Raw genomic sequence first — 26740 nt, forward strand, 5'->3', positions numbered from 1 at the left:
ACGAGCATTGGACAGATACTGGCATTTTGAAGAAGAACTTCTTGTGGATAAAAAGGAGAACATTGTTATATTGTGACAGGGATTTTTGAATTATGTATCCTGTCATGATCACATTATTTCTCAATGTAATTATCTCAACTAAATAAGTACTGGTTTAATAAGATTTACTAAGGAGACTTTTTAAGAAATTCTCATTTGTGTTTTCCCTGGATAGGATTTCCTTGGTGGACCACAGCGGTGGGATATATCCTGTTATCTGCATTTTCGGGATGGTGCACCTGCTATAAACCTACAACTCTGTAGCTGTTTATCTACTCGCATTCCCTCTAATTCAGACATCCAAAATGAAACACTGGAGGAATGATTGGCTGAAGTGCTGAAATTTATCATGACTGGACTTGGTTTCAAGTGGTGAACTTGATACAAACAATAACAGCTGTTTTCTACACCGACGTAACATTTTGTAAGCACTTTTAACAGCTGGGGAACTGTCACAAGCAACAGGTTCTCAGTTCAACACAACTTTAACAACTTTGCCAAGCTAACGGGATTTAAGATGCTGCTCGAAGAACACCAGCGGCTGAGTTTGTGTTCTTCCACAATTTGAAGTTTTGCTTTCATCGTGTTTGTTAAGTTTAGTTAAGTTTAGTTGTATTTGAAAGCTACGTGTTCTAGGATATGAATGAAATTTTATTTATAAAGCACCAAATAACAACAGTCACCTTAAGACTTTTTATAGTCTAAGGCAAAGACCCAACGATAACAGAGAGAAAACAGAACTAAAGAGGATTTGAAATGAATACAGTAAAAGTTTTGGTTTGTAGGCCAAATGTCAGAACAAGACTCAGAGTGTGATTCACTCTGAGTCTCTCCTTTTTAGCATCTACATGGGTGTTAAGATAAACAAGTAGAATTATAGTATCTGAACTGACGACTATCTATCACCAGGCGGATGATAAATAAGAAGCCTGAGTCTGACAGAAGACTTTCGGATGAAATAAAATGTTGTCTTGGTCCTTGGTTGATTAATAAGCTAGAGTGGAAGATTGCTGCTACTCCTCCTCCTCAGCCTGTGACTCTGACTCCGGTGTTGACCTTAACAGGTGACTATTGGTTATAAATAACATCTTACACAATGATCTATGGGGTTGTTTTCTGTGGGAGTGCAGACTTGTTATGATGGATGGCTAATTCTGAGAATTCATATTAATATGGTATTGTCTGGTTATATCAGAAATCTTCTTTCAGTATTTGATCCATATATTTAGCACTTTTTAAGATAGAGCCTCTTTTAATGTGTCTAAAATGTCTTTGCTATGTTTCTTCTTGCTGTAAAAAGCAAAGCAACTAAAAGGGGATGGAAACAGTACCGCCAGTGATATTCTTTCCATTTCTCCAGCCACTAAAAGGCAAACATGGATAAAAGTGAAAGTCACATTCAGTATTTTTTAATTTGAATGAAATGCATTTCAGTTATCCTCATAAATGCCTCCAGTATTAGACACCTGTGGTAAACACAGCCTGTTTGTAGCACAGTAGTAAATCTCCACTGAATTATAATGTTTAGACAGACAGTAACTGTACATGAAGATTGATGTTGGATGCAGGTTCCCATTTAGAGCATTACTCGCACAGAGATTGAGAGAATTACTTCACATATTCTCGAGCTGCATCCTCCAGAGAAGGTTCAAACACTGTTTCCTTTTCATATGCCTCCTTACGGAGGAGACAGATATAGACCCACAGTGTCACTTTTCATTTACATCTCCAGCAGCGGTTATGTCTTTCGTTCAGTAAACCCCTGTTTTTCCTCCTGCTCTGTCTCAGTCTCACTTGTTTACTAGCTGGTGACACAGAGGAGGTTGACATAGATGGCCACCTTTGAGCACCTGTCATTCACACATACACATATTTTCACACGCAGAGGTGAGGTTGTGTAAAGTACGCACAGGTGACCACTTCAGGGTGTCCATCACTTCACACACAAATATTGCATAAATAAACACAGACAGGGAGTGCTTGTGCCGAGGAGGGTCACCAGTGACCACCTCAGAGCACCCATTGCTTTACACGCCTGTGCATGCACACAGATTTGGGTTTTCCAAAGAGAGGGTTTTTCCTCTGTACAGTGAAACACATCCCAGAGGCCAAGGTGCACCATTAATGCACGCACTGCCAGCTAAACATAGATGAGGTGCTGAAGAAGAGGTGCTGGAGGTGGAGGAGGAGCAAGGGACCAAAATTCAGAAGCAGTGTGTGAAGCACCAAGTACATCCCATTAGTCACCAGCTTGATTCAACACATCATTGTGGACCACTCTTCTTTACGATTATTGAGTTCATCGAGGTTTTCATCTATTCATTCGTTTAATAGGGTTGAGATTTAGACTTTGACTAGATCACTGCAAAACCCATTCTTTTCTTTTTCAGCCATTCTGTTGTTTTTTTGCTGCTCTGCTTGAGAACATCATCCTGTAGTTTGACACAGTTTTGGCAAAACCTAAGCTATTAGACAGATGGCCTCACAGTTCACTCTAGAATACTTTGGTATACAGAAGAACTCATGGTCGACTCAACAAGTTCAAGGTGCCCACCAACATGCTTGGCAGTTGGTATGAGGTGTTTGTGCTTTACCATTGTGCATTTTGGCTAAACATTTGCACTTTGTCTCCATCTAACCAAAAGACATTGTTCCAGAAGTCTTGGGTGTTGTTCAGCTACAACCTAATCGGTGCTGCCATGTTTGTTTTAGAGAGAAAACACACTCCTCGCAACCCTTCCAAACAAACCATACCTGTTCAGGTTTTTCATGAACTGAGACTTTGAACCCAAGACGTAGGTCTTTTTTATATTTACTCAGAGCATGTCCACCCCAGAGAAGACCGACTATATGTTGGATTCTTTTCATCTTGTGAATAATACATCTTACTGTAAAGCGATAGATTTCAATTGTTTGGAATTGGCCTTATAAATTTGATAGGTAGCAACTGTTGCTTCTCTAAGATACTTGCTGATGTCTTTTCTCCTTGGCATTGTGGTAACACAACACCTGAATGCTCCAAACCTGCAAACTGCCTCTGCTTTTAGAAGTGTTAACACTTGCTGATGATCAGTTAATACAGTGTTTGATTAGCAGGACCTGCTAAGAGGTTAGCCTCTTAAATGGAATCACAGACTGCTTCAGCATTTCGGCTTGCTTTTTGTTAAATAAATGATGGCATGATGTTGTTTATCAGAGGTTGTATGTTACCTAATCTTGAGACCTGATTGTGAGACTTTTTTTCAGGAGAGCACAGAAAGGGCTTACACAAAAAAGTGGGAGGTAGAGAATAGAATAGAATAGAATAGAATAGAATAGAATTCAACTTTATTGTCATTGCACATGCACAGGTACAGGGCAACGAAATGCAGTTTGCATCCATCCAGAAGTGCTTTAGTGATATAGATATATTACAATATATATTAGCAATAATATAGATATGTAAGTATATTACAGAAATGGGTCTATTATGGTATGTTATAATGTACACGGTATGAAGTATGTTGTGAATATTCTATAACTATAAGTATGTACAGGCTGTAGTGAGTACAAGCTATGTACAGGATATGAACAGGATATAAATATGAAAAACTATACAGAATATGAAATAAATAACTTTACAGAATCTGGGATATACAGCTATACAGAAATGGGAACTATGCAAGTTGTAAACAGTTGTAGGATTAAAGATTATCGAATGTACAGAATGATTATTTACACAGAGCTGTACAGTAGTGCAGTTAAGATAAGTGAGATATAATTCCTACAGAGGCTATATAAAGTGCTGGTGGTTGTGAGTGGTGGTTCAGTCCATGTTATTATTGTGTGTTTGAGGGTACAGTTGTCCATTGTGGGTGTGTGTGTGTTCAGTCCATGAGTTTAACGTGGGTCAGATGTCAGGAGGCAGAGTTCAGGAGTCTGACAGCTGTGGGGAAGAAGCTGTTCCGGTACCTGGTGGTCTTAGTCCGGAGGCTCCTGTGGCGCCTCCCAGAGGGCAGGAGGGTGAAGAGTCCATGTGATGGGTGACTGGGGTCTTTGATGATTTTCCCAGCCCTTTTCAGACACCGCTTCCTGTAGATGTCCTTTATGGCAGGAAGTGGTGCTCCGGCGATGCGCTGGGCAGTTTTCACGACCCTCTGCAACGCCTTCCGGTCCGAGGCAGAGCAGTTCCCGTACCAGACTGTTATACAGTTGGTCAGGATGCTCTCGATGGTGCAGCGATAGAAGTTCACCAGGATGTCTGAGGACAGGTGGTTCTTCCTCAGAGTCCTCAAGAAGAAGAGGCGCTGGTGAGCCTTCTTGACCAGCTTGGAGCAGTTGGTCGTCCAGGTGAGATCCTCGGAGATGTGGACTCCCAGGAACTTGAAGCTGCTCACACGCTCCACAGCCGTCCCCTTAATGTGGATGGGTGGATGTGGGTCAGCATTCCTCCTGTAGTCCACGATGAGCTCCTTGGTCTTCTCGGTGTTAAGCAGCAGGTTGTTTCTGTCGCACCACTCAGCCAGACGATCCACCTCCTCCCTGTAGGCGGCCTCATCGTTGTCACTGATGAGGCCAATCACCGTGGTGTCATCTGCAAACTTAATGATGGTGTTGGAAATATCAGCAGGTCTGCAGTCGTGGGTGAAGAGGGAGTAGAGGAAAGGGCTCATCACACAGCCTTGTGGTACACCGGTGTTCATTGTGATGGTAGATGAGCAGCGGTTATCCAGCCGGACATGTTGGGGGCGGTTGGTCAGGAAGTCCAGTAACCATTTGCAGATGAGGGAACTGATACCCAGGTCTGTCAGTTTCCTGATGAGTTGTGAGGGGTGGATTGTATTGAATGCTGAACTGAAGTCTATAAACAGCATTCTGGCGTAGGTGTTGTTGTTGTCCAGGTGTGAGAGGACAGAGTGCAGTGCGATGGAGACTGCATCCTCTGTGCTCCTGTTCCGGCGGTATGCGAATTGGTGGGGGTCCAGGGTGGGGGGGAGACAGGATTTGAAGTGTGCTAGGACCAGTCACTCTAAGCACTTAGTGATGATGGGGGTGAGTGCTACTGGGCGGTAATCATTGAGGCAAGATGGGTTGGAGTTTTTGGGTATCGGGACGATGGAGGTGGATTTGAAGCAGGCCGGTACCACAGCGTGGGCCAAGGACAGATTGGTAAAAGAAAACTTTTACCTAAAATGTTAGTGTTGAATGTGCTGAAAAAAAGTGGGTGGACGCTGAATGAATAATACTCCCTTCGCAGCATGCAGTGTCAAGGTGCCCTTGGACACCCATCTGCAACAGTAAAGTCACTGAATGGACTGCATGTTTACAGAAGTGTTGGCGTCACAAGGAACACCGTGTTCTTTTTGCCTTTCTGTAACACGGGGGGACCCAAATCCCAGTAGCTGCATTCAAATGTTAGTGAACATGCCTATTTTTCACTTCATAAAATCTAGCTCTCTCTTATATATATATATATATATATATATATATATATATGTGTATATATATATATATATTGTACTTCACGTGTATATTGCAGTGTAACTGTAAAATGCTCATCTGTTTTACATTTTGGGAAGACGCAGCTGAAGCTGATATGAAGATGCATAATTCGGCCCTTTAAAAAGAGAACAGGTCAATTCTTTTGCTGTATAAATTAATTTAACCATTGAAAGTTGCACAAAACAGTTAAAAAGTTCACAATTAAAAAAAACACAACTGCCCTGAGATTAAAAATAAATAATGGGTCAACAATAATCGGATTTTGACAGTTTCAAATCAGAACTCAGTATTTATTTTGAGTGAATTTAAACAAATTATTTGCTGCCTTAAAAAAATAATGGCAGAATTGTAGCAGTAGAGAAACTAACACAAAAAGTAGTACTCTGACACATATTTTAGAGGGTTAATAGCGGGTTAATTGCCATAAATAAATCATAAGCAAATCATTCATAAATTTGAAGAATTGTCTGAACTGTATGAAATACTTGGATGAATTAAATTCAGAGGAATCTCCTGACTTACCTTTGTTGCAGAAACCCTTTTAAGCTTTGTGGATGACATCTTGTCCGGGGCCAGGTCTCCATGTGTGATGTTAGGTGACATCCCTGACCTACTGTCCTCCTCCATCAGTATGATTATTCGCTGCCTGGAGCCCGACACCACATACATGTAAGTATGGAGTCTGTTCTGAGCGTGTCATGTAATAAGCAAAAGTGACCCGAAATAGGCACTCTGGTGGAGTTACTTTGTGTGTGTGTGTGTGTGTGTGTGTTTATAAGTAGTTTTAAACCTTGTGAGCCACAAAACAACATAATAGTTAAAGAAGAACTGACTGCGTTACAGTCAGTGCGGGAGCAGCGGCTTCGCTCGTGCACGATTCGTTTGCAGTTTGGAGCATAGATGTGATTGCATCCCCTAGTCCTCCCCCAGCCTGATTGCAGCTGGGGGAGGACTATCCTCCGCCTTGAGCGCTTTGGCACGAGCTAGGTGCCCTCGGCAGCACCCACTGCTTGTTGAGAGTAAGAGCGATAAGCGCTTTCACGTCAAAAAGTTGTCATAAATGAGTCTCCAATAACACCAGAAAAAGTAGCCAGATTTGTCCCTAGTTGCTTTTTAGAAAAAAAAAAGTCGCTAAATATAGCGACAAAGTTGCTAAGTTGGCAACACTGGCTGTAGAAAAATAGGCTTAAAAAATTGCTTACTGCAAAAACAAAATAGCTAACTCTTTAGCTAATAAAGAGCTAATTTGTTAGCTCCAGACTGAATGTGGCATCTTTTAACTTTAAGTTCAATTTTAGTTATCAGTATTATTATTGCAAATTTTATATATTTTTGATTTTAAATCATTTGATACTTTTGAAGTTAGCACTGTTGTCCACACTATGTTTTGCTTCTTTGTTTCTTCTTCAAATGTTACAAAGTACTAGCTGCTACTAAGCTAGTTAGTTAGCAACAGCAAATAATTAAATTCTTTTGATTTTTGTTTTATTTTGTGACATCACATGCAGCACTATCAGAGAAATGTCAATGTAGCTTGTTTTTGTGGTTTTACAATCTTTCAAATCCTCTATAATGTACCTTTTGTGTACTTCTCTTACTAAGTAACAAACTGTAGATCATGTGGTTAAATGATCATCGTGCACCATTTGTCTATTATAAGCCACTTCACTTGTGCCGCGTAATACAGTCAGAACATCTGTGGGCTTTACACATTTTCCTAAATATTTGTGCAGCCTAGGTGGATTATGTTTATTTTTTTTATATTTTTTCCCCATATTGGCATGATGGTGTCACGCAGTTCCTTCATATTTTCGGTTGCACATCCATAATGGGAATCTTCCACCATAAAGGTGGTCTATTGGATTGAGATCTAATCAATTCTGAAGCTATTTGAGTCAAGTGAACTCATTCTCATATTCAAAGAAACCAGCCTGACATGATTTTAACTTTTTGGTACGTTATCTAGCTAGTAGCAGATAGATTGTGGTCATAAATGGATGGACATGGTCTCCAACATTACTCAGGTAGGCTATGGGATTTAACAATGTTCAGTTGGTACTAATGGGCCCCAGGTGTGCCAAGAAAATATCCCCCAACACATTACATCACCAACACCAGCCTGAACCATTAATACAGCACAGGATGAACATTACTTCCATGCTTTCATGTTTTTTATGCAAATTCTGAGCCTGCCATCCAAGCAGCAGAAATCGAGCCAGCACAAACTGTATCCTCAGATTCTCGGTCTGCTGCTGAGGCTCACCCGCTTCACTGTTTGACAGAGAAGCTCTTGTAAGATGGTGGCTTGAGTTACTGTTGCCTTCCTATCAGTGCAAAGCAGTTTGGCCATTCACCTTTGACCTCTGGGATTAACAAGGCATTGCCACTCGCTGACTATTTCCTCTTTTTCGTAAACCCTAGAGACCCTTGCAGATCAACAGTTTCTGAAATACTCAGACCAGTTTATCTGGTATTAACAACCATGCCACGTTGGCACTCCTCCTTTAACTTCAGATTCTCAGTTTGAACTTCAAAAAGTTGTTTTGAACATGACTAAGTATATGGAGCTCCCATGTGACTGATTAGATTTTTGTGCTAATGAGCAGTTGAACAGGTCCTTGTCAGATTTAAAAACCTCAGTGGTCTGTCAGTGTATGTATATGCTTCCAGTGCAAAATTAAAAACACACACACACAGATGCACAAGCACCGGATGCTCAGATGCTCTCATTAGCATGCTCACACTTATCTCACAGAAAGCTTGCCAGGTGGGAAGCCACATGCATAACACACACACACACACACACACAGAGACATTGCAGAGCAGAAGAACAGGGTGGAGAGGGGAAAAAGAGGGAGAAGAGAGAAAATGCAGAGGTAACATTTGGGGCTGAGAAAGAAAGAGAGGAAAGAGTGAGGAAAAGATAAACAGCAGTGTGTAGAGGCAAAGAGAAGTAAAGAAAAAAAGGGCAAAAGGCCCATGGACAGAGCTTCTTCAAACAATTTTGACGTATGTGGGTTCGGTGAACAGCTACACATGCTCTTTTAATTCCAGTATCAGCGAGATTCCTGCTCTTTCTATCCTGTCTGACAGCTCATTCATCTCCCTGAGCTCTTAGCTTGGGGAGAGCCTCTGCACCGAGGCCTTGTCTCTCCCATCAGCTCTTTATATTTTCTATAAAGATGGATTCCGTACAATGCTCATGAATGACACTTTGTAGAAGCAAAATACGCTCTTTCAGATAAAATATGCCCAAGAAAGGCATGCTAGAAACTCAAAGACAGCAAAAAAAAAGATACTTTGCAGTTGCATTAAAAGCAAAAGTTCAGTCTTTGAGTATATGATGGAAAGATTCAAATGGCTTTCTTCTAACCGAGAATATCTGTCATTCACTCGTCTATTTCTTTACACCTCTTTGCCTTTTGAGTGTTCGTACTGCTACATCATTCTTTGTTACTGCAACAATTGGCCACTAGGTGGAGATATTCATTCAGCGAAACTAGCTCTGCAGAGAACGGCAAATTGGGAGTGTGGCACTGTTCCCGTATTGATAATGCAGGCCCTGGTCTTCAAAGCAGGGGGTCTTTCGATTGGATTAACAGCTGCAGGAAATGCATCAGCTGTGACATGTTTGCTGCTGCTCATATGTTTTTTGTTCAGCACTTTCATGAGAATACACTGCAGGAAATCCATTTTATTACTTTAGGTTTTATAGATTTTCACTAACAAAATGGAAAAATGGACTTTATATTTCACAGTGCGTGTGTGTGTGTGTGTGTGTGTGTGTGTGTGTGTGTGTGTGTGTGTGTGCAGGTTCCGGCTATGGGCAGTAGACAACACGGGGCGCCGTTCAACTCCAAGTGAAGTCACCATCAAAACTCCATGTCCAACTGTGGATGACGTCAAAGCACAAGGTGAGGGGAAAAGACTGTACATCATTATTTGTGTAGTAAATATGATTGTTATATGATGTCAGAAAAATTCGGGGGGAAAAATTATATTTGGTGCAATTTTTTTTCATTTGTTTTTTTTATTTACCGGACAGACATTTGCTCTTTCTATTTGCAGTCATGTCTCAAAACCGCACAAAACAGATGTTAGATGAGTTCATCGAGCGAGTCATAAAGACACAGGCAGATAGTTTTCCTCTCTGGAGTAGAACTGTTTATGGACACTGTACACTAAGATCTCACGAGAATATTGGTTATAAAGTGTGCTATTTCATGTCAGAAATTAACGAGCTGAAATCATTTGTCACCCTGTGCACTAGTGAAGCTTCATACCAAAGACTTTATAGATCCTGCTGCTGAGTTGGAGACAGGGCTGTAGACATTTGGGTAGTGTCACAGTTTTCACCTTTTTGCCACTACAATTGAAGTATGGCTTTAATTAAAGGCCCTGGCCAAAAGTACCTTGACTGTCTTTTTTTCTGCCCTAGTACCATATTTCCTGGTGCTAAGGGTGGGCTGATTAAAAAAGTTACGCAAAAGCTGTTTCAGTGATAGGTGTGGGATATTTCTTCATTCCTAAATTAAGCAGGCAAATATTCAAGAGTTCATTTCAAGTGATGAATGATCATGGGATCCTTTTCATGGTGAAGAAAAACCCTTTTCCAACGGTCCCCAGAGGGGGAAAAACTCTCTCTGTAAGGTAGCTATCCGTTATTGAAGTCTACCATAAAGAGGCTTTGTGGACGACGCTTTGACAGAAGGTTCAACCTCATGAACAGAAAGGCCAGGTTAGAGACTAACTCTCAAACAGCATTCTTTGGACGGATGAAAGTAACATCAACCTGTCACAGAAGGACAGGAGTAACAAAAAATGGAGAAGGCTTGGAACAGCTCATGATCTGAACACAGTGAAGCCTGTGTGATGCATGGGCATGAGTGGTTTCAAATTGTACTTGGGTCACTAATGTTTATTAATGATGTGACAGAAGACAGAAGCAGCCAGATGAATTCTGAAGTGTACTGTGATCCATCCAGCCATCCATTCTCTTCCGCTTAAACAATTTAGGGTCGCAGGCACCCTGAAGCCAGGTCGCAGGTACCCTGCCTGTCACCCAGCTACCGCAGGGTGACAGGCAGGGTACACGTTGGTCTGATGCAGGGCCAAGCAGAACTTGCAAACTTGATATTGTCTACAATAGTGGACAAAGGCCTGAAAAATCAGGCTAAACAGGAATAAGCCACGTGGTCAGTCAGGTTGAATTTCACTAGCAGAGAAAAAACCAAAGGGAGTAAGACACATCACAAACATCTGCAGACTTCAAGCCATCATTACATGGAAGGACTTCAGCAAAATATTAAAGTTCAATAATGATTTTTTAAAATTTGTCCAATTCCTATTTGAACCCTATTAAGGGGCTACTTAATTTACTGTGCTTGACTGTGAAAACAATTTCCAATGTAATTGTCTAATTGTATAAGAAAAGATGTGCCACTTAATGCAGTTGGTTTTAATTACTGGAAATCTACGCATGGTGTGACATGCAGTACATGCCATGTAGTTGCTTTTACTGATTTTCTTGGCATTGTCACTTCCGAGAGGACTTACACTCCAAGGTTTTAGTTTCTTCAGTGAATTCTTCAACTTTGTTGTTGATGATTTATCCCTTTTAAAATGATCGGTAATGGTAGTGAGACCAAAATATTCATGTAAAATGACATCTGCTTTATTCATCTGAAATTGGAGCTGCAGAAGAAACAGGAAAGAACACATCTTCTCCACTTATGAGGCCATTATATTTAACAGTGCCCAATAACTGAGGGGAAAAAACTGCAATATGTCCAACATCTTTGTCAACATCAAAGAATCTCTTCCAATGACCCCAAAAACAAACGCATATTACAGTTACTGTGTCGCTGATCCTCCCTCCTTGGGTATTTCACACAAACATGTGACCTCTGTCATCACTGGGAAGAAAGGGGTGCTGATCACTATCCAGTAACCAACATCCTAATTTGGGATTAGACTTCTTAATATTATTTCTTTATTACTCTGCCTCGCCCATACCTTAGCAACTGACATGATTCCACATGGATTCCTGTCGTGTCCTACAGTAATTGAAATTAAGAATGCATTCGTCAGCCTGTCAGGATCACTGTTAACAGCATTGTTTAAAATGAATGCAAAAACAGATAAGACCTGCCCCAGACAAACATTCTTCTCTCGCTATGAGCGATCTGCCCCGTCTGTCTACAGAAAGCGTGATTGCGTGTGAACTCAGCGAAGCTCCCCACCCAAACCTCAACAGCGTATCCAAAACAGCAGCGAGGCTAGCATGGATTCAGGAGAAAGATGACTTTGTCATTGGAACATCTTGCCTGGATCATTTAATATCAAGTAGCCCCAGTCGGCCTGTTCATTAAACATAAAAAAGGGTTTGAACTGATCGCCGGTATTGTTCTTTATTGTTGGGCATAGTTAACACTCGTTTCCTGCTCCTATTAAAGCTGCAAGTTAACCCCCGATTGTCTATACACTTTCAGAAATTGCAGATAAGATATATAACCTGTTTAACGGCTACACCAGTGGGAAGGAGCAACAGACAGCTTACAACACTCTGATGGACCTGGGCGCTCCTACACTGCACCGTGTGCTTTACCACTACAACCAGCGCTACGAGAGCTTTGGTGAATTCACCTGGAGGTGTGAGGACGAGTTGGGACCCAGGTACGGTTATTTGACTGTTTCTTTTCTTCCTTAACGAGTCAACAAGAACAAAAGATGCCACACTGGAAAATGCATGTTTATTGAACACCACAGGCAGTTTAGTTTTACCCACGCTGGAAACGACAGGAAAAAGTGACTTTTCTGCCAGACAATTGGGACTCAGCTTGTATTTCAAACGTGCCCACATCTCTGACGTGTAACCTCAGATCAGAAAAATGCATTCCTTCCAGCAAATTGATCATCAACTTTAACTTGATCGCCAATTTATCAGCAGAACCCAACAATATACAAAGCCCTGTAGGTCTGTCTTGAGTCAGACTTTTACAGAATACCAAAAGCCTTAATAACGTGTAGACTGCGTTCACTGTAATCAGTCTTCCAGATATGCGTGTGTGTGGGAGTGTGTGTAATCCATTCATGAGTTGCCCTCCCACCAACAAAGTGCAATCTGTCATACTGAGCTTGTGCAATTGACACTGACATCTTCAAACAATAACAGTGTGAGACTGAAGAAAGTGGCAACTAGACAAGAGTCTGGATTGGATCACAGTTTGTCAGAACAACACTTTAAAGTGCAATTTGAGCAGATAGGCCTTTCATAATCGAAACATTCACCAGCAATCCTGTAAAACCCAGAAAGCTAGGACTGAATTACAAGACATAGATGTGCTCTATTAGTGATTACTGCACCCCCAACAGCTTATAGGAATTTGTTCCCATTCTGACACAGATCTAGATCAGGTGCGATGAATAAATCAACAAATTGTGTCATATATAAACATGTGTATTATAATATTCTCACTGTCTACATATCCCAAGATTACACCAATAGTACATTAGTAACTAGTTCATTGAATGAGTACTGTGCGTATCCAGAGCTTGATCTTTTTTTTTTTTACCAGTGTAGTGTAGGAATGCCTCAGTTGACATTGAAATATACAGAGGGCTAATCTCTGGAGCTGAAAAAGTAAGCTAGCTGCCACTTGACGTTGGCGAGTCAATCCCCTTAGACTAGGGTTGCCAACTCCCTGAAAAATAAATAAGGGACACCTCGACCCAGTTGTCTTCACCCTTCCCAGTGTGGTGAATTTTCTAGCTCTTTTTTTGTGTGTGAAATTATTTTTTTAACCATTTGACTTGAAGTTGATTTAAGTAGATGCATATTCTATTCTTTGTGATATGAACACATGTGAAACAAATGATCATTTAGCCATTTATTTTTAGCTCAAAATGACAACATTAACACATAAAACAGGTCTCCTTCTTAAACAGAAGCCTGTCATGCTTAACTTTTGAGAATATAAGTAAATCTTTCTTTAAAAGAACTCTGTCCTACTTAACTTAAAATAATAGAAAACAATAGAAAGAAAATCATTCTTGTAACAGTGCACATTTAGTGCATTTAGTACAATTGGCTTCAGTTGAAATATTATTTCAGCTTTTCTGATGCTAATCAGCTGCTCCTGTTTGTAAACCCGCTTTTATTCCCATGATTACGCATCATAACTCATCATCATTATTCATCTATGTATTACTTTTATGTATTAGTCATCTATTTGTTGTAATCATCTATCCTTGCAGTTGTTTATTACACAAAATAAATTATATTATCACACTTCTGGCCACATAGCGCTGATATTCACTGCACATGCCCATATTAACTTTTTCCAGCCAGGTGTTTCCCTTTTCCCATTCTTCCCTTTCTCTGAGGGGAACAAACATTGCTGCTCTAATGCTGGGCTCACACTGTGCGGTTTTAGGCCCATTTTGAGCCGATTTTTGAGTCGTGCGACCGATTTGGTGATCGGACCGATTTTGGCCTTCATCGTGCATCGTGTAGTATACGTGGGGTAACGAGAAGCGATTAACACCTCGAGCAGCTCCCGATCATCAATCGCTCGTGAGGGTGTCACCACAGGCGCTCACACTGCTCACGTGCAAACACGTAAACGTCGGTGAAAAAGACGGCGCAGCACAGCTGTGCAGCCTGTGATCTGGACACAAGTGATGGAGGCACAACTTGTAGAACTTTGGAAAGCTCATCCGAGCCTTTTCCATGTGGCCTCACAAAATGATCACGACCACAACAACCGTGAAAATAGTTGGATCTACACTGCTGCTCAATCACAGCTGCCTGATCATGTTTTTCATTAGCAATTTAGCAAAGTTGATGGTGGTGGTGTGTCTGTGTGAGTGAAAGACAGAGAGAGCGAGCGACAGATTTTCTGTTATAACCTTCATGTTATGGAGGCACAGTGTGAGCACTCAGGTCGCATCAGAGCATCGGGCGGTATAGTGTGAGACCCTGCATCGTGACCTACCAACTTCTAACCCCTGCGAGTCAATCGTGCAGTTTGAGCAGGAGCTGAATAACGTGACTGAAAAAAATCGCACAGTGTCTGCCCAGCATTAGGTGTACTGTCGTCCGAGACTTGCACCGCAGTGTCGGCGTTTGTTTCCCTGTTGGCCATGCTTCTTGTTGTGGTCATCTGTTGTCTTCCGGTATTTTCTCCGCAAGCGACCTTTCCTCGACCAATGAGATAAGCGGTAATCTGAATTGTCATACTCGAATTGTTGTAAGTGTGCTGTCAGCTCATTGGTCACAAAGCAGGAGAGGGGCTGGGAATTATGTTTTCAAACAAAGCGTTAATTCCATAAACATTTATAGACTACTTTTGATTCTCACTGTATTACGGGACAAAGTGCGTCCCTTATTAGCTCAATACGGGACGTGTTCTTTTGTTTCTAAATACGGGACGATTCCGTATTTTAAGGGACGGTTGGCAACCCCACCTTAAACTATGTTAAAACTGAAAACTTTCCAACACTTTCCTACGAATAAATGTTATAGTCTTTATGGATTCTTCCCTCCCTTCAAAACAACTCTGAGTGAGGTGATTTATTTATTTTTTTTGCAACTCCTTGAGTTAGCTTGTGTTAGCTAATGTTAGCTAAATGATGCTATGTTGTCCAGAACGGGCTAACGTTAGCCTACACATTGTCTTTGCATTTAACTGCTCTCTGGAAAAAACATCTCATCTTTGGTACCGTAGCTGTGTTTTTTGCCCAACATGCGCTGCAAGCAATTTCTTTTGCACTGCACTTACATTTGGCCTGAGCATCTATTCCCACAACAATCCGCACAAGTTGTCTGACGTGATCTGTGCATAACAACAGTTACAGCTTGAACAGAAAACAGCTCTAAATAAAACCAAAACTGTGCTTCGTACACTTTTCGGTGCAAGCGCTAATTTGTTCCACTGTTATTACAAACACATTTATAGGGTCTCCATTATATCAGCTCTTTCAAAAGCTCAGCACACTGTTGTTTCGACTCTCAAAGGTGGGCAGATGTGCCGCTCACAGTTTCCAAAGCGCTGTCTCTGATTGCAAAGCGGTTGTTTGCGTGAATTAGAGTTACGGGAGAAAGTCAGTCAAACTGACTGGGAAGCCGAGTGCTTTTAACCTCTGTGACATCACCGGGGCCATTTAGTAACTCGCAACCATGGAGGGCCCCAAATTTCCGCCCAAACTACGTATAAGTACCCATAATGTAAAACTGTAGCTTAATGTTTTATAAACAGAGCCATGTGTCTGAAATAAAACCTACTTATAAACAGCAGTCTGTGTTACACGCTTTCGCTTTGGCAGGTGAAACTGATTAGCAAAGGCTCCCTTAATTCTGTGTTTCTCCCTCTGTCTGTGGGCTCCCCCGCCCTAAATGAAAGGTTGGTTTTAATAGGGACCATGCTGGAAAGAGTTGATGTAATTGAGGGAGTTGCTTCTGAAGTGTTCCATTAAAATACACTTACATTAACAGCCTCCCAATTTAGTTAAAGGGAGGGGTGATTAATGTTAATAAAGGCACCTCAGAGCTGGAAAAGTGGCAGAGAAGTGCATTTGAGGTGAGAGCTGGCAACAGCGGAAGGAAGTATAAACATGTTTTGTTTAGCCAAGTCATCAAATGAACATTAGACTTTCCTATGTATCTACTTTAGAGTGAGGAAAGACCTGAGCTGTATGCTGTCTATTGTTACCAGGCGAGCGTGCAGGCAGCGAGGTTAATGGCCTCGCAGCTCCGCCGCCATGTGTCTGAGTGTGCTGACAAGCTTCCCTGTGGCGTCAAGCAGTTTGTTTCTCTGACGTTATTTGACCGTTGGGGAAAACAAATGCAGCAGATAAATGGCCGCACCTATGCCAGGACAAAAATACTACTGATATCATTTTTAAGAAACCAAAATAACCGTCATGCATATTTCTGGCTTTTCAGGCATCCTGTGTTGATGTTGGCCCGATGCTGCAAAAACATCTCAGATCATGAGGATCATTGTCATTCAGCTGAACCGGGAAAACATTTTTCTAATCTAGACTAGACTCATTATGGACATATTAGGATAAAGATTGTATTTCTGTTTAATTCCAGACAGAATTTTTAATCTGTGGCTTACTGCATATTTTTCTAAGCAGATGACTGTAGAAATAAAAAAAGCTAAAAAAAAAACAACCTAAACTAAACATTAGGGTTGGGGCAGAGCTGCTACTACTGCTTTGATGAAACTGTCTCTTTGCTCTGATTGTTCTCCTTGCATTTCGTTTGCTTTTTACAGAAAAGTAAACTTGGAAGTCACAAAATCCAGAAAAAAGCAGCTGTTTACATGTTCTAGTAACTGCACCTGCATACTTTCTATTAAGTAGTGCTTCAGTATTACTGTATAGGGGAAACAGCACTCGCCCCAATGGAACTTGAAGTCCTATTGAAAACAACGTGTTCCTTTTGTAAACATCGGTTCCCAGTGGAGTCAAAAAGAGGACTAAAGCACCATATGCTTTTGGGTAGGCCTGCCTTGTAATTAGGAAGTCAATACTGTACAAGAGTGCAGTTTGGTTTCCAGTGTTGGGTAAGTTACTTTAAAATAGTAACTCAGTTACATTACTAGTTACTTCTCTCAAAAGTAACTCAGTTACTTCAAGTTACTCGTTACTTTCGAAGTAACTAGTTACTAGGGAAAGTAACTTTGGTTTTACCCAGAATTCTCTTATTAATGTGTTGCTTCCCTAACTGGATACCCAGCAAGGATGCCAGTCTTCTAGCTTGCTTACATGTTAGCACTATCCAGCCACAAGTACACTGTGCCACCTAATGGCCTGAACCTAAAATAGTTAAAATGGCAGTGTAGTAGTTCGAGTGCAAGTCAATGATGAAATGAATGAAACTAAATTAGAAATTAACAAAGTTTGTTTTATGTGTCACTTTTTTATCTGTGTGTTTTAATCTATTTCTAATGTTTCAACCCTCTACAAATGCAAACTCATCATTCTCGGGTTGTTACAGCAGTGTCTAATCATTGTACGTAGTATCACTAGGAAGAAGCAGTGGATCACAAAACACAACATACAGTGTGTTGAAACTTTTGAAAGATATTTATTTTTGCCATTTAAATGGACAGAAAGTATGCTTTTAGCAGTGCCAACATTAAACTGTACCTCAGACAATTTAGGACCTGTAGGTATCAAAGTAGGTATCAAAGTGCAAAAACATGTAGTGCAAAAAATGATTTAACATAAACACGGTGAGGTTTGTCCATTCTTTGTAAAGTTAACTGAACTTAACTTTGTAAACTTAACTGCTGAATTCCACCAACTGGAGACCTCATGTTCAGTAATAAAAGTATTTTCAGAGAAAGAGAAGAGAAATAAAATTAATTACAAGTATGTTCAGCCCCACAAACAGAAATAAAATAAATAATAACTATTTTCAGCTTCATAAACAGTCAAACCAAAATAATATTGCCTCCATACAGGCCATGTAGATAAATAAAATATAAAGGTATTTTAAGTGCTTCAGAAGCCCAAGTTTCACTTGGAAATAACCCTACTTTACCTTGTAGAGCACCACTGAAGGCAACACATCATCATCATATGAGCACTACTCAACTCTGGTTCCATCAAACCAACGATTGTACCTCAAGAGGAGAAGCTTCTCAAACTTATGATCAGTCAACTTGTTCCTCTTTGGAGTGAGAATCAGGTTTCCCAGGCTGAAAAGCCTTTCAACTGGGGCACTTGAAGGAGTAGCTGCATTAAGTTTAAGAGAGAGTTTCTTTATCATTGGGAAATGATTCAGAGAGTCTAACCCTGTTGCTCCTGATTTGAGGTACTCGGCTACCTCACCTTCAGCAGTGGCATATATGTCCTCATTCTCTTCAAAGGAGAAGAACTCATCCTCTTTGCTAGAACCCGCGTGCTGTGTTGTGTTGGTGGCGCTGGTACCTGGTTGTAGCTGATCTTGCTCAGGGAGAAGTTTTCGACACTCTACCAGCAGACGTGCCTTTGTGAGGTCCTTCCGCGCCTGGTCATGTAGCCAACGAAGCTTAAATTTTGGTAGTATCACAGCAGCCAGCAAAGCATCTTCACTTCCAAGGACATGTGCAAACCTTGTTTTGACTGCCTGTAATAACGACACAGTAAAAGTGCATGCTGTAGTTTTATATAGAATGTATTTTAATTTGTAAATAGTGTGTATTTTACTACGTTGTATTTATTTTATTTATTTATTGGGGTTAAGTATCTGTAACTGTAACAGCATTCACTTGCATGTGAACAGCACAGCACAATATAAAAAGCAATTTCATTAAAGATAAACACAAATGAAAATATCATCTCTTACCTGGACAACTGTATCTGGTAGCCCAACAAGAATTTGCAGACCATTTTTTATAGCCAGAGTCTTGGTCATTAGCGATTCCAGTGTGGGTAGGAGTGTGCCATAAAAACAATGGTCTTCTCCTTGAAGAATGTCCAGTGCCACAGTAAGTGGTTTCATGACTGCACAGTACTCTCTGATACACTGATGCTCCCTCTCATTGAAACATTTCAACCGTAATGTGGATGAGATTGTGTTCAGCTCCACCACAGGTATCTTTGAAATTCTCTCCAGAGCATAATAGAACGAGTTCCACCTTGTTGTGCAAGGTACTAGTAGCTTCTTTGCAATAATGTCGTCCACAATCTCAGCAGCTACTGTGGAACGACTGGCCTTGTTCCACAGCCCTGCACATTTTGTGGTGGCACTTCTGTAGATGGTTTTTGTTGCAGCTTCAGACAATAGCCACTTCTCCACATCAGTGCAAGAGATAAGATTCATTGTGTGCGATGCACATCTCTGATGTGGCGGTAAAGAAATTGCATAATCAGCATCATCAGCAGCATTCTGCAGCACATCCCCAATTGAAACAAAAGTCACCCCATCCTCCTCAGATTCAGAGTCATCTGACTCAGGTGCTGGCTGGTACACTTTAAAAGCCTTGACAAAATTGGAGCCATTATCCGTTACAGTTGATGTGATTTTAAACGATAGGCCATGAGATGAGTTAATGTTGTCCAGCTCAGATGCAATACTGTCATACGTATGTCGACCCATAAATCGCCTGCATGCCAGCGCTGCTTTCTCACGTTTCATGTTTTGTGCATTTATCCAATGCGCGGTCACACCAAGAAAACTTTTATTATGCACAGTCCAAATGTCTGCTGTTGTGGAGATGTATTCTACCATGTCAAGTGTATTTTTGAGCTCTGACTCCATGTTGGCATATTCTTGGTCTAGGAAACTGGAAAATATCTTTCTGGATGGTGCCTTCCCAGCTCTCCCTCGCACAGGTATATGACTAATCAGTTGTCTGAAAGCATGGGACTCAACCGTTGAGATGGGTTTCATGTCTTCCACAACATACCTGGCAATCAGCCTGTGTAGCTGGGGCTGGGTGATGGACTGTGCAGCAGGCTGTCCGAAATCAAGCTTTCGTTGTTTTGCTGGAATAGCATCAACGGAGCTAGAGTCACCGACGACAGGTTCTTTTTCAACTAAGTTGGTAGATGCATGCTGTTTCTGAAGATGTTTCATCAGATAAGAATTGCTAGTCTTTGATGTCGAAAGAGTTTTAGAACCTCCACAGAGAGTACAGTTCACGACAATATTCCTGTCTTTTTCCAACACAAAGGAGAAATAATGTGAATATTTCCAGGAGAGAAAACACATGCCTGGACCATCTTCGACTGCCGCCATGATTGTAGCTTACGTCACAGTGTCACGTGCCCTTTTTACGTCCAGCACGGAAACTGCAGTCGTGGTGCTTTCCTTTGTACTCGGGACTCAGAAATTCGGGACTGCAGATGAGCTGCATATGTGTAGTAGTAATTTGTTTTTGTAGAGAGCTAGCAAAACAAGCGTTTTCGAGGGCGTCGCCATATTGGAATCCAGACTTCTCCAATGAGGCTAACCAGAACACCGTTTACTCGAGTGTGACATTATTCCCAGGCTCGTGTTCCGATTTCCGAGGTAAGTTAAACGCAACACACGAAGTAACGAGTAACGACCCTATCTAAATCCCAGTAACGAGTAACGCGTTCCTGATTTTGGCATAATTACTAGTTACCGTGCTCGTTACCACAATAATAACGTAGTTACTGTAACGCGTTACTTAATAACGCGTTAGTCCCAACACTGTTGGTTTCACAGTCAGATTTATCTCTCGCTCATCACGTTAGGTTTCAAAACATCAAGACGGCAACTGCAAAAATGCTGCTGGGCTTCAACGTTGGACTTTACTAACCAATTAGTGGCATCGCTGTGGCTACATTCAGCTCTTGGTGCCACATTTGATGGAAATGAAAATAGTAATCAATAGTCAAAGTGAAAAAATGATGCAGCAGCCTAGTCAATTTTGCTGAAATTTCATTACAGCAATTCAAAATGGTAATCAGTTAGCCTGACAATACTGGGGCATGCTTCTAATTAGACAGTGGATGGTGTCCCGAGGGATCTCCTACCAGATGTTGACCAGGGCATCACAGACCTCTTTGACAGTCCGAGGTGCAGCCTGGTGGCATCGGATAGACTAAACCATAATGTGCCAGTGGTACGAGCGTGGGAGCCAGTCAGTGGTATCAATTCCTTCTTCCTGGGAACTGCCTGAATACTTACCATATGAAGCCAGGCATTGTTGTGCTCCAGGAGGAACCCAGGACCCACTGCACCAGTGTAGGGTTTGACAGAAGATCCTGGTACCTAATGGCAGTCATGGTGTCGTTGTCTAGCCTGTAGAGGTCTGTGTGTCCCTCCATGGATTTACCTCCTCCAGACTACGCCGGGCAAGGAGCTCAGGGCCCACTAAAGGACATCAGGCGCTCAGGCCACCCTCAAGAAGTCTGTTTCTGATTGTTTGGTCAGACACATTCACACCAGTGTCCTGCTAGAGGTCATTTTGTAGCTCTGGCAGTGCTCATCCTCTTCCTCATTGCACAAAGGAGCAGATACCAGTCCCGCTGATGAGTTAAAGACTTTAGAGTAGAGTACCCTAGAGTAACTGCCTGTCTCCTGGAATCTCCCCCATGGTCTTGAGACTGTGCTGGGAAAAACATAAAACCTGTTGGCAATGGCATGTGTTGGACTACCTGGACAAATTGCGATCTGTGCAACCTCTGCAGGGTCCAAGTATCGCCTCATGCTACCAGTAGTGGCGTTGCCCCTAACCAAATGCAAAACTAGCAAAAATTCAGTCAGAATAGACGGGGAGGAAAAAAATGTCAGCAAGCCTCCACCTCTAAAAGCTTTCATTTTGGGGCTGTCTCATTGTTGCCGCTCTAGTGCACCTGTTGTTAATTATAATAACATTAAAGCAGCTGAAACTGATACTTGAACTGGATACACTCTAAAGCGACAACATCAATATCCCAGAAAAGTGTTCCTTCTATTTATTTATTTGTTTTTTGAGCACCTATGTGTCTGCCTCATAGAATGGCATTGTATTGCTTATATTCTAACTAATATTGGGACGTTTTACAGTAAAAAAGCTGTAAAATGCCAGAATAATTGGCATAGCTAACACTGTATGCATTGACCTGGTACTTGGTAAGAAATTGGTAGGAGGCATTTCTCATAAACATCCATGAAATTAGTCCTTGCTGTCCTAAACCCTTGTTGTAAGTCTCTTTAGTTGTGGTTTGTTCTTAAATCAGCAGTTTTGTGGTACTTGAGAGACAATATAGCTCTCCCATCCAAACACCTCAGGTCTGTTGTGCTGCTGAGAGTAAACAGCAGGGTGGACACAAACTCACACACACCCAGACCACAAATGCATACCCACGCACATTTTCATCTTCCCAGATCAGTTCGACTTGTTATGAAGAGAATTCCCCAGTTTCCCTGTCACAAACAATGAGGACAGAATAAACGAGATTTTCATTAGCTAGTCAAAATACAGATAACAAGAGCCCCGCTCAGGCTCTGACTCAATGTAAACTCGTATCAGCCAAGTAAGCAATATCTGGAAACAAATGAATGAACAAATGTGGCTTTATCTTTCTTGTGGCGGCAGATATTCAGATCTGCTGTTTTTAGAAACGTATCGGATCTCACTGACGAGAACCTTTGGCATTCTCCACGGGACATTTGTGTTGCCTTTTTCATGCAACATTGCGTGATGCTTTAACTCAAACCATAAACTCACCGAAAGACTGTCTCTCCAAGGCTCGACAATTCTCCTCCCAAGGGCCAGACCTTGTCATCGCCGGGGGAGCACCCGTCACGTTAGGCACGCCGCCTGGCTATTGACTTCGAAACGCTAGATGTTTTGGCTTGGCTGAAAAGAAAGGAATCCTCGATCCTTCCGTCCCGACCGTGTCCTTGGTTGGACTCGGTGCCCTTTGATGAACTGAAAAATATTTGATCCTTTTTGTTGAGTTTCTTTCTGTTTTTCCTTGACAGTCTCTCTAATCAGAGCGCTTGCGATAATAAGTATTGTTATAGTTGGAATTTCTCTCAGGAAATCATAATCATAATCACCGCAGACTGTTTACTTTGCTCGCTGACTTTTTATAGTTGAGACAAGGATGAAAATACACACACACTTGAAGCAGAAGTGCCTTTTTGCTGTTTGTCTGCTGGTGATTTATTGGTTTCTGTGATACTGAAGAATGAACAGAAATATATAAACATTTACACACTCTGGTATAGACTTTTAATAGAAAATTGCATTATCAGTATCAGTGCACATTGTTATGAGTTTGCTTACCAATTACATGAACCTTATCAGCAGCATCAGAGGCAACCCAGGGGGCCATTGACTGGTTCCTCTGCAGTTAGAGTATTTTTAGCAGTTTGTGCGTTTTCACCTTTTTTTCCCATTTGTAGCCTGCTCACATTGTAATACGTGATACTGTAATTAATAAAAAATAGACCATTATGTTCCCTAAATGTATAATGTATACTGATGTTGTTCAGTATTAAAGATAAAAAGCTCTGACAGATCAGTGAGAAAGCATTTTTGTTCCACGTGTACATTAGATTTTAATTGTGACGCGTTACTTCACTGACTTCGTTTATTAAATTATAGTTGCAATTATATCCTGTTACAAAGGCTCTTCAGTTACCTTCAGGCCAGCCAAAGAGAAAGGAGAAAAAACATTCAACTAATGCACTTGCTACAATCAGCTGTTTTCAGAGTTTTGAAGTGGTCTGCAGCTTTTGGGTAGAGATGATATGGACAGGGCTTTTATTTTTGTTGCACAAAAGAACAAGAATAAAGCGGGACTGAAGCAGTGCAGGATCATCTAGACAGAGAATGGAACAACAGGTAGCCACCATCCAAAGAAGAGCTTTCAGTGTCTTTTAAGAAGCCCGGAGATGATTTCCTGAAGACTACTTCAAGAAACGTCCGAAGAGAGTTCAGACTGTGTTGAAGGATAAACGTGGTCATATGAAATATTAACTTAGATTAGAATTGTGTAAACTCAAGATGCTCTATTTCCACATATGTTTGCAAATGCTTTCATAAATCGCTAATTCCCATTTTACAAGAAATCTTTATAGAAATGAGGGGTTGCAACACTTTTTCAAGTTTGCTGCTTGATAGTTAGATATCATTTAAAGCCTAAATTTATGAGAATTGACTTTAAAAAGTATGAATTAGCCCCAAAAAGGTCAAAAACCTTATCTGACCTAAATTTGGTCTTCGCAGTCTTTTGCAAGTCCAGTTGACGTCACGCAGGGCTGCTACTATTAGATGACTCACTGGACCATTCTGTCTCCTTGTACCTGTGGCTCTATGATGTTTGCTGGATTTCCCTCTGTGTCAGATCAGTGATTCATGAACATGGCTTTATTTATTTATTTTATTTTATTGTGGAAGAAGTTGCAGGGAGGCATTTCTGGAAAGTGGGGCCAATTCTAAGGAAAGATGGTGTTGGTGTCAATAACCTCTTTTGTTTTTGTGTTTTGTGGGTTTTTTATGCACTGTGTGTGTGTGTGTGTGTGTGTGTGTGTGTGTGTGTGTGTGTGTGTGTGTGTGTGTGTGTGTGTGTGTGTGTGTGTGTGTGTGTGTGTGTGTGTGTGTGTATATATACCAGCACCCAATGGCACACAGTTGCAGCATAGTTCAGGTCTTTTGTGCTGAATGTTTTCCTTTAAACGCATCAGGATGGATAACCGCTGTGTTGACAGTCAGACTGTGGGGCAAGACTCTTCATCACAAAACTGCTGAAAAGTGCTGGGCTTAAGCCGGAGAGCGAGCTCTCATCACCAGCATCTATCCCACAGAAAAGAAAAGTCAGGTCAGTTTGAAAGTTTGAGGCTTGTGATGAAAAAGCACAATGTGTATGGACATTACAGGACTCCCAGGGACCAATTAAGCCCTGGCTAATTCTATTAGAAAAGGTGATCTTTGGGACAGATTTTAAAATTTTTCGTTATTTCTACTATGCCCTTTGACGCCCTTCAACCCCAATCCCAGTACTGGTTTTTAGTCCCATCCGCCTCACCCTTTTCACAATAAAAGACTTACAAATATTAGGCCAGTGGCTAATTCGTGTATGTCTGTATGCCTGCTTGGATATGCACGGTCAAAACCACACAAATGTTTGGGGTTTGCATCGGTTTTTTGCAGCTCTCACGTTGTATTGTGGAAACCATTTTCCATCCCTATAGATGCACAAGAGTTTATGGTGACAGCCGTTGCTATTTGGAACCTGTGGAATGTTCCTCAGCTTTCCTGAAAAATGAAAGCACAACAAACCACATTTATGAATATTGAAATAAATATCCCCTATTTCCCCAGACCACTGACATGTGTGTCAAAATATTGGGAATATAAAGAGGTTTCAGAAAAACTTTATGAATGGCAGTCTAACTGCGGACTACCAGCACAACACAGAGCTGCCTGTCTACTGAGAGGCAGTGCAACAAGGCTGGCATCATTAAAGTAACAATTTCTCTGCAGCTGCAGACAACATCACTAAGGCTGTCCACATTAGGCTTTAAAGACAGTCCAGCAGTGTATACAAAGTACAAGTGCAACATGTTGCTTCTCATGTATCTTTACATGTGAAGTGATTTGCAAAATCTGCCAAAAATAACACAGACACTGATGGTGTCTTGCCCGTTTGAAGGGAGCTGTGGTGTAAAGAGAGCACTGCTTTTCCAGAAATAACATGAACACACACACACTAGGAAATAGGGTGATGAGCTGTATGTTTACAGAACAGCAGTTAATGCGGTGTTGGCATGAGATGGGAGATGAAATGCAGCAGAATCCACAGGCCACCGCATCGGTATTATTGCAGCGTGCGAGTCCATTCAAAACAGCAGTGAACTGCAGCTTAACAGCAAAATCAAACGGTGAAAAAAAGGACTTGTGGGTTATCATTTGAATGGGAGTTTGACAAGTGGATATTAGCTTGCCGCAGAGACTGGAGGAAAAAAGTCACAAATAAAAAAACATTTTTCTTGTTTGCTCCTAATGGTTGGTTTTATTCAAAGTTGAAATCCAGATCAGACTACAAATTCTATCCAAACTGAGCATCGTATAAAACCAAATGTTCTAGGTACCCCAGGAAACGGGCACGTGGAGGTTTACCAGGCTGAAGCCCAAAGCAGAATCTCATTGCTGAAGAACGGGCAGGGTTCAGAGGTCATGTGATCAAGGCCTTCGCCTTCTGCCATGATCACGTTTAACAACAACAACAACATCAATCTTGTCATTGAAGAGACTTTCATTGTTTGACTATAATATTATAGACTAATATTTGTGGAAAATAAATAAAAAATTGCAAAATAGGCAAATTAGTTATTGTCAGGCAATCATTAATGTTCTCTCAGGTCTTGGTAATCAGGGAACAAAGAACATGATCATTAAAAATGACACAACAACAGCTACCTTTGTTTTGATAAGACTTTTCTAAGGCTTCGTTACCAACTATGAACACTTTTTACAACATAAAAAGCATTAAAAACTTCAAGATAAAGCATTAAAAACTGAGCATTACCTGTACAAATGAAAGCACCATTAGGCTACATGCACTTATTGGTGCATGGGTCAGTAGGTAGCAGTGTGTGGCACACCTCAGCCACATCTAGATGTTTTCACGAAGGGTAAAGAAAAGCGTTGTTCATCACGTTAGTAGAAAGTAGGAAATTTGACCCAGATGGCAGTTAACTTTTGTTTACATGGGACCTTTGATTTACTGCAAATAGATATGTTTATCTTTAAAGTGA

The 26740-nt window shown here is 41.2% G+C and overlaps 1 protein-coding gene across 8 annotated transcripts in view; it reads left to right on the forward strand.

Annotated features, from left to right (window-relative positions):
* astn1 (astrotactin 1) overlaps positions 1-26740 on the forward strand; it is a 483242-nt gene that overhangs the window by 447514 nt on the left and 8988 nt on the right. For all 8 annotated transcript variants that reach the window (XM_026150133.1, XM_026150134.1, XM_026150137.1 and 5 more), the window contains 3 exons: positions 6054-6189; positions 9334-9434; positions 12012-12195. In XM_026150133.1, the coding sequence (XP_026005918.1) occupies positions 6054-6189; positions 9334-9434; positions 12012-12195 (421 nt within the window). The remainder of the gene's footprint in view (positions 1-6053; positions 6190-9333; positions 9435-12011; positions 12196-26740) is intronic.

The sequence above is a fragment of the Astatotilapia calliptera genome, chromosome 18, assembly GCF_900246225.1.
Source record: "Astatotilapia calliptera chromosome 18, fAstCal1.2, whole genome shotgun sequence".
NCBI lineage: Eukaryota > Metazoa > Chordata > Actinopteri > Cichliformes > Cichlidae > Astatotilapia > Astatotilapia calliptera.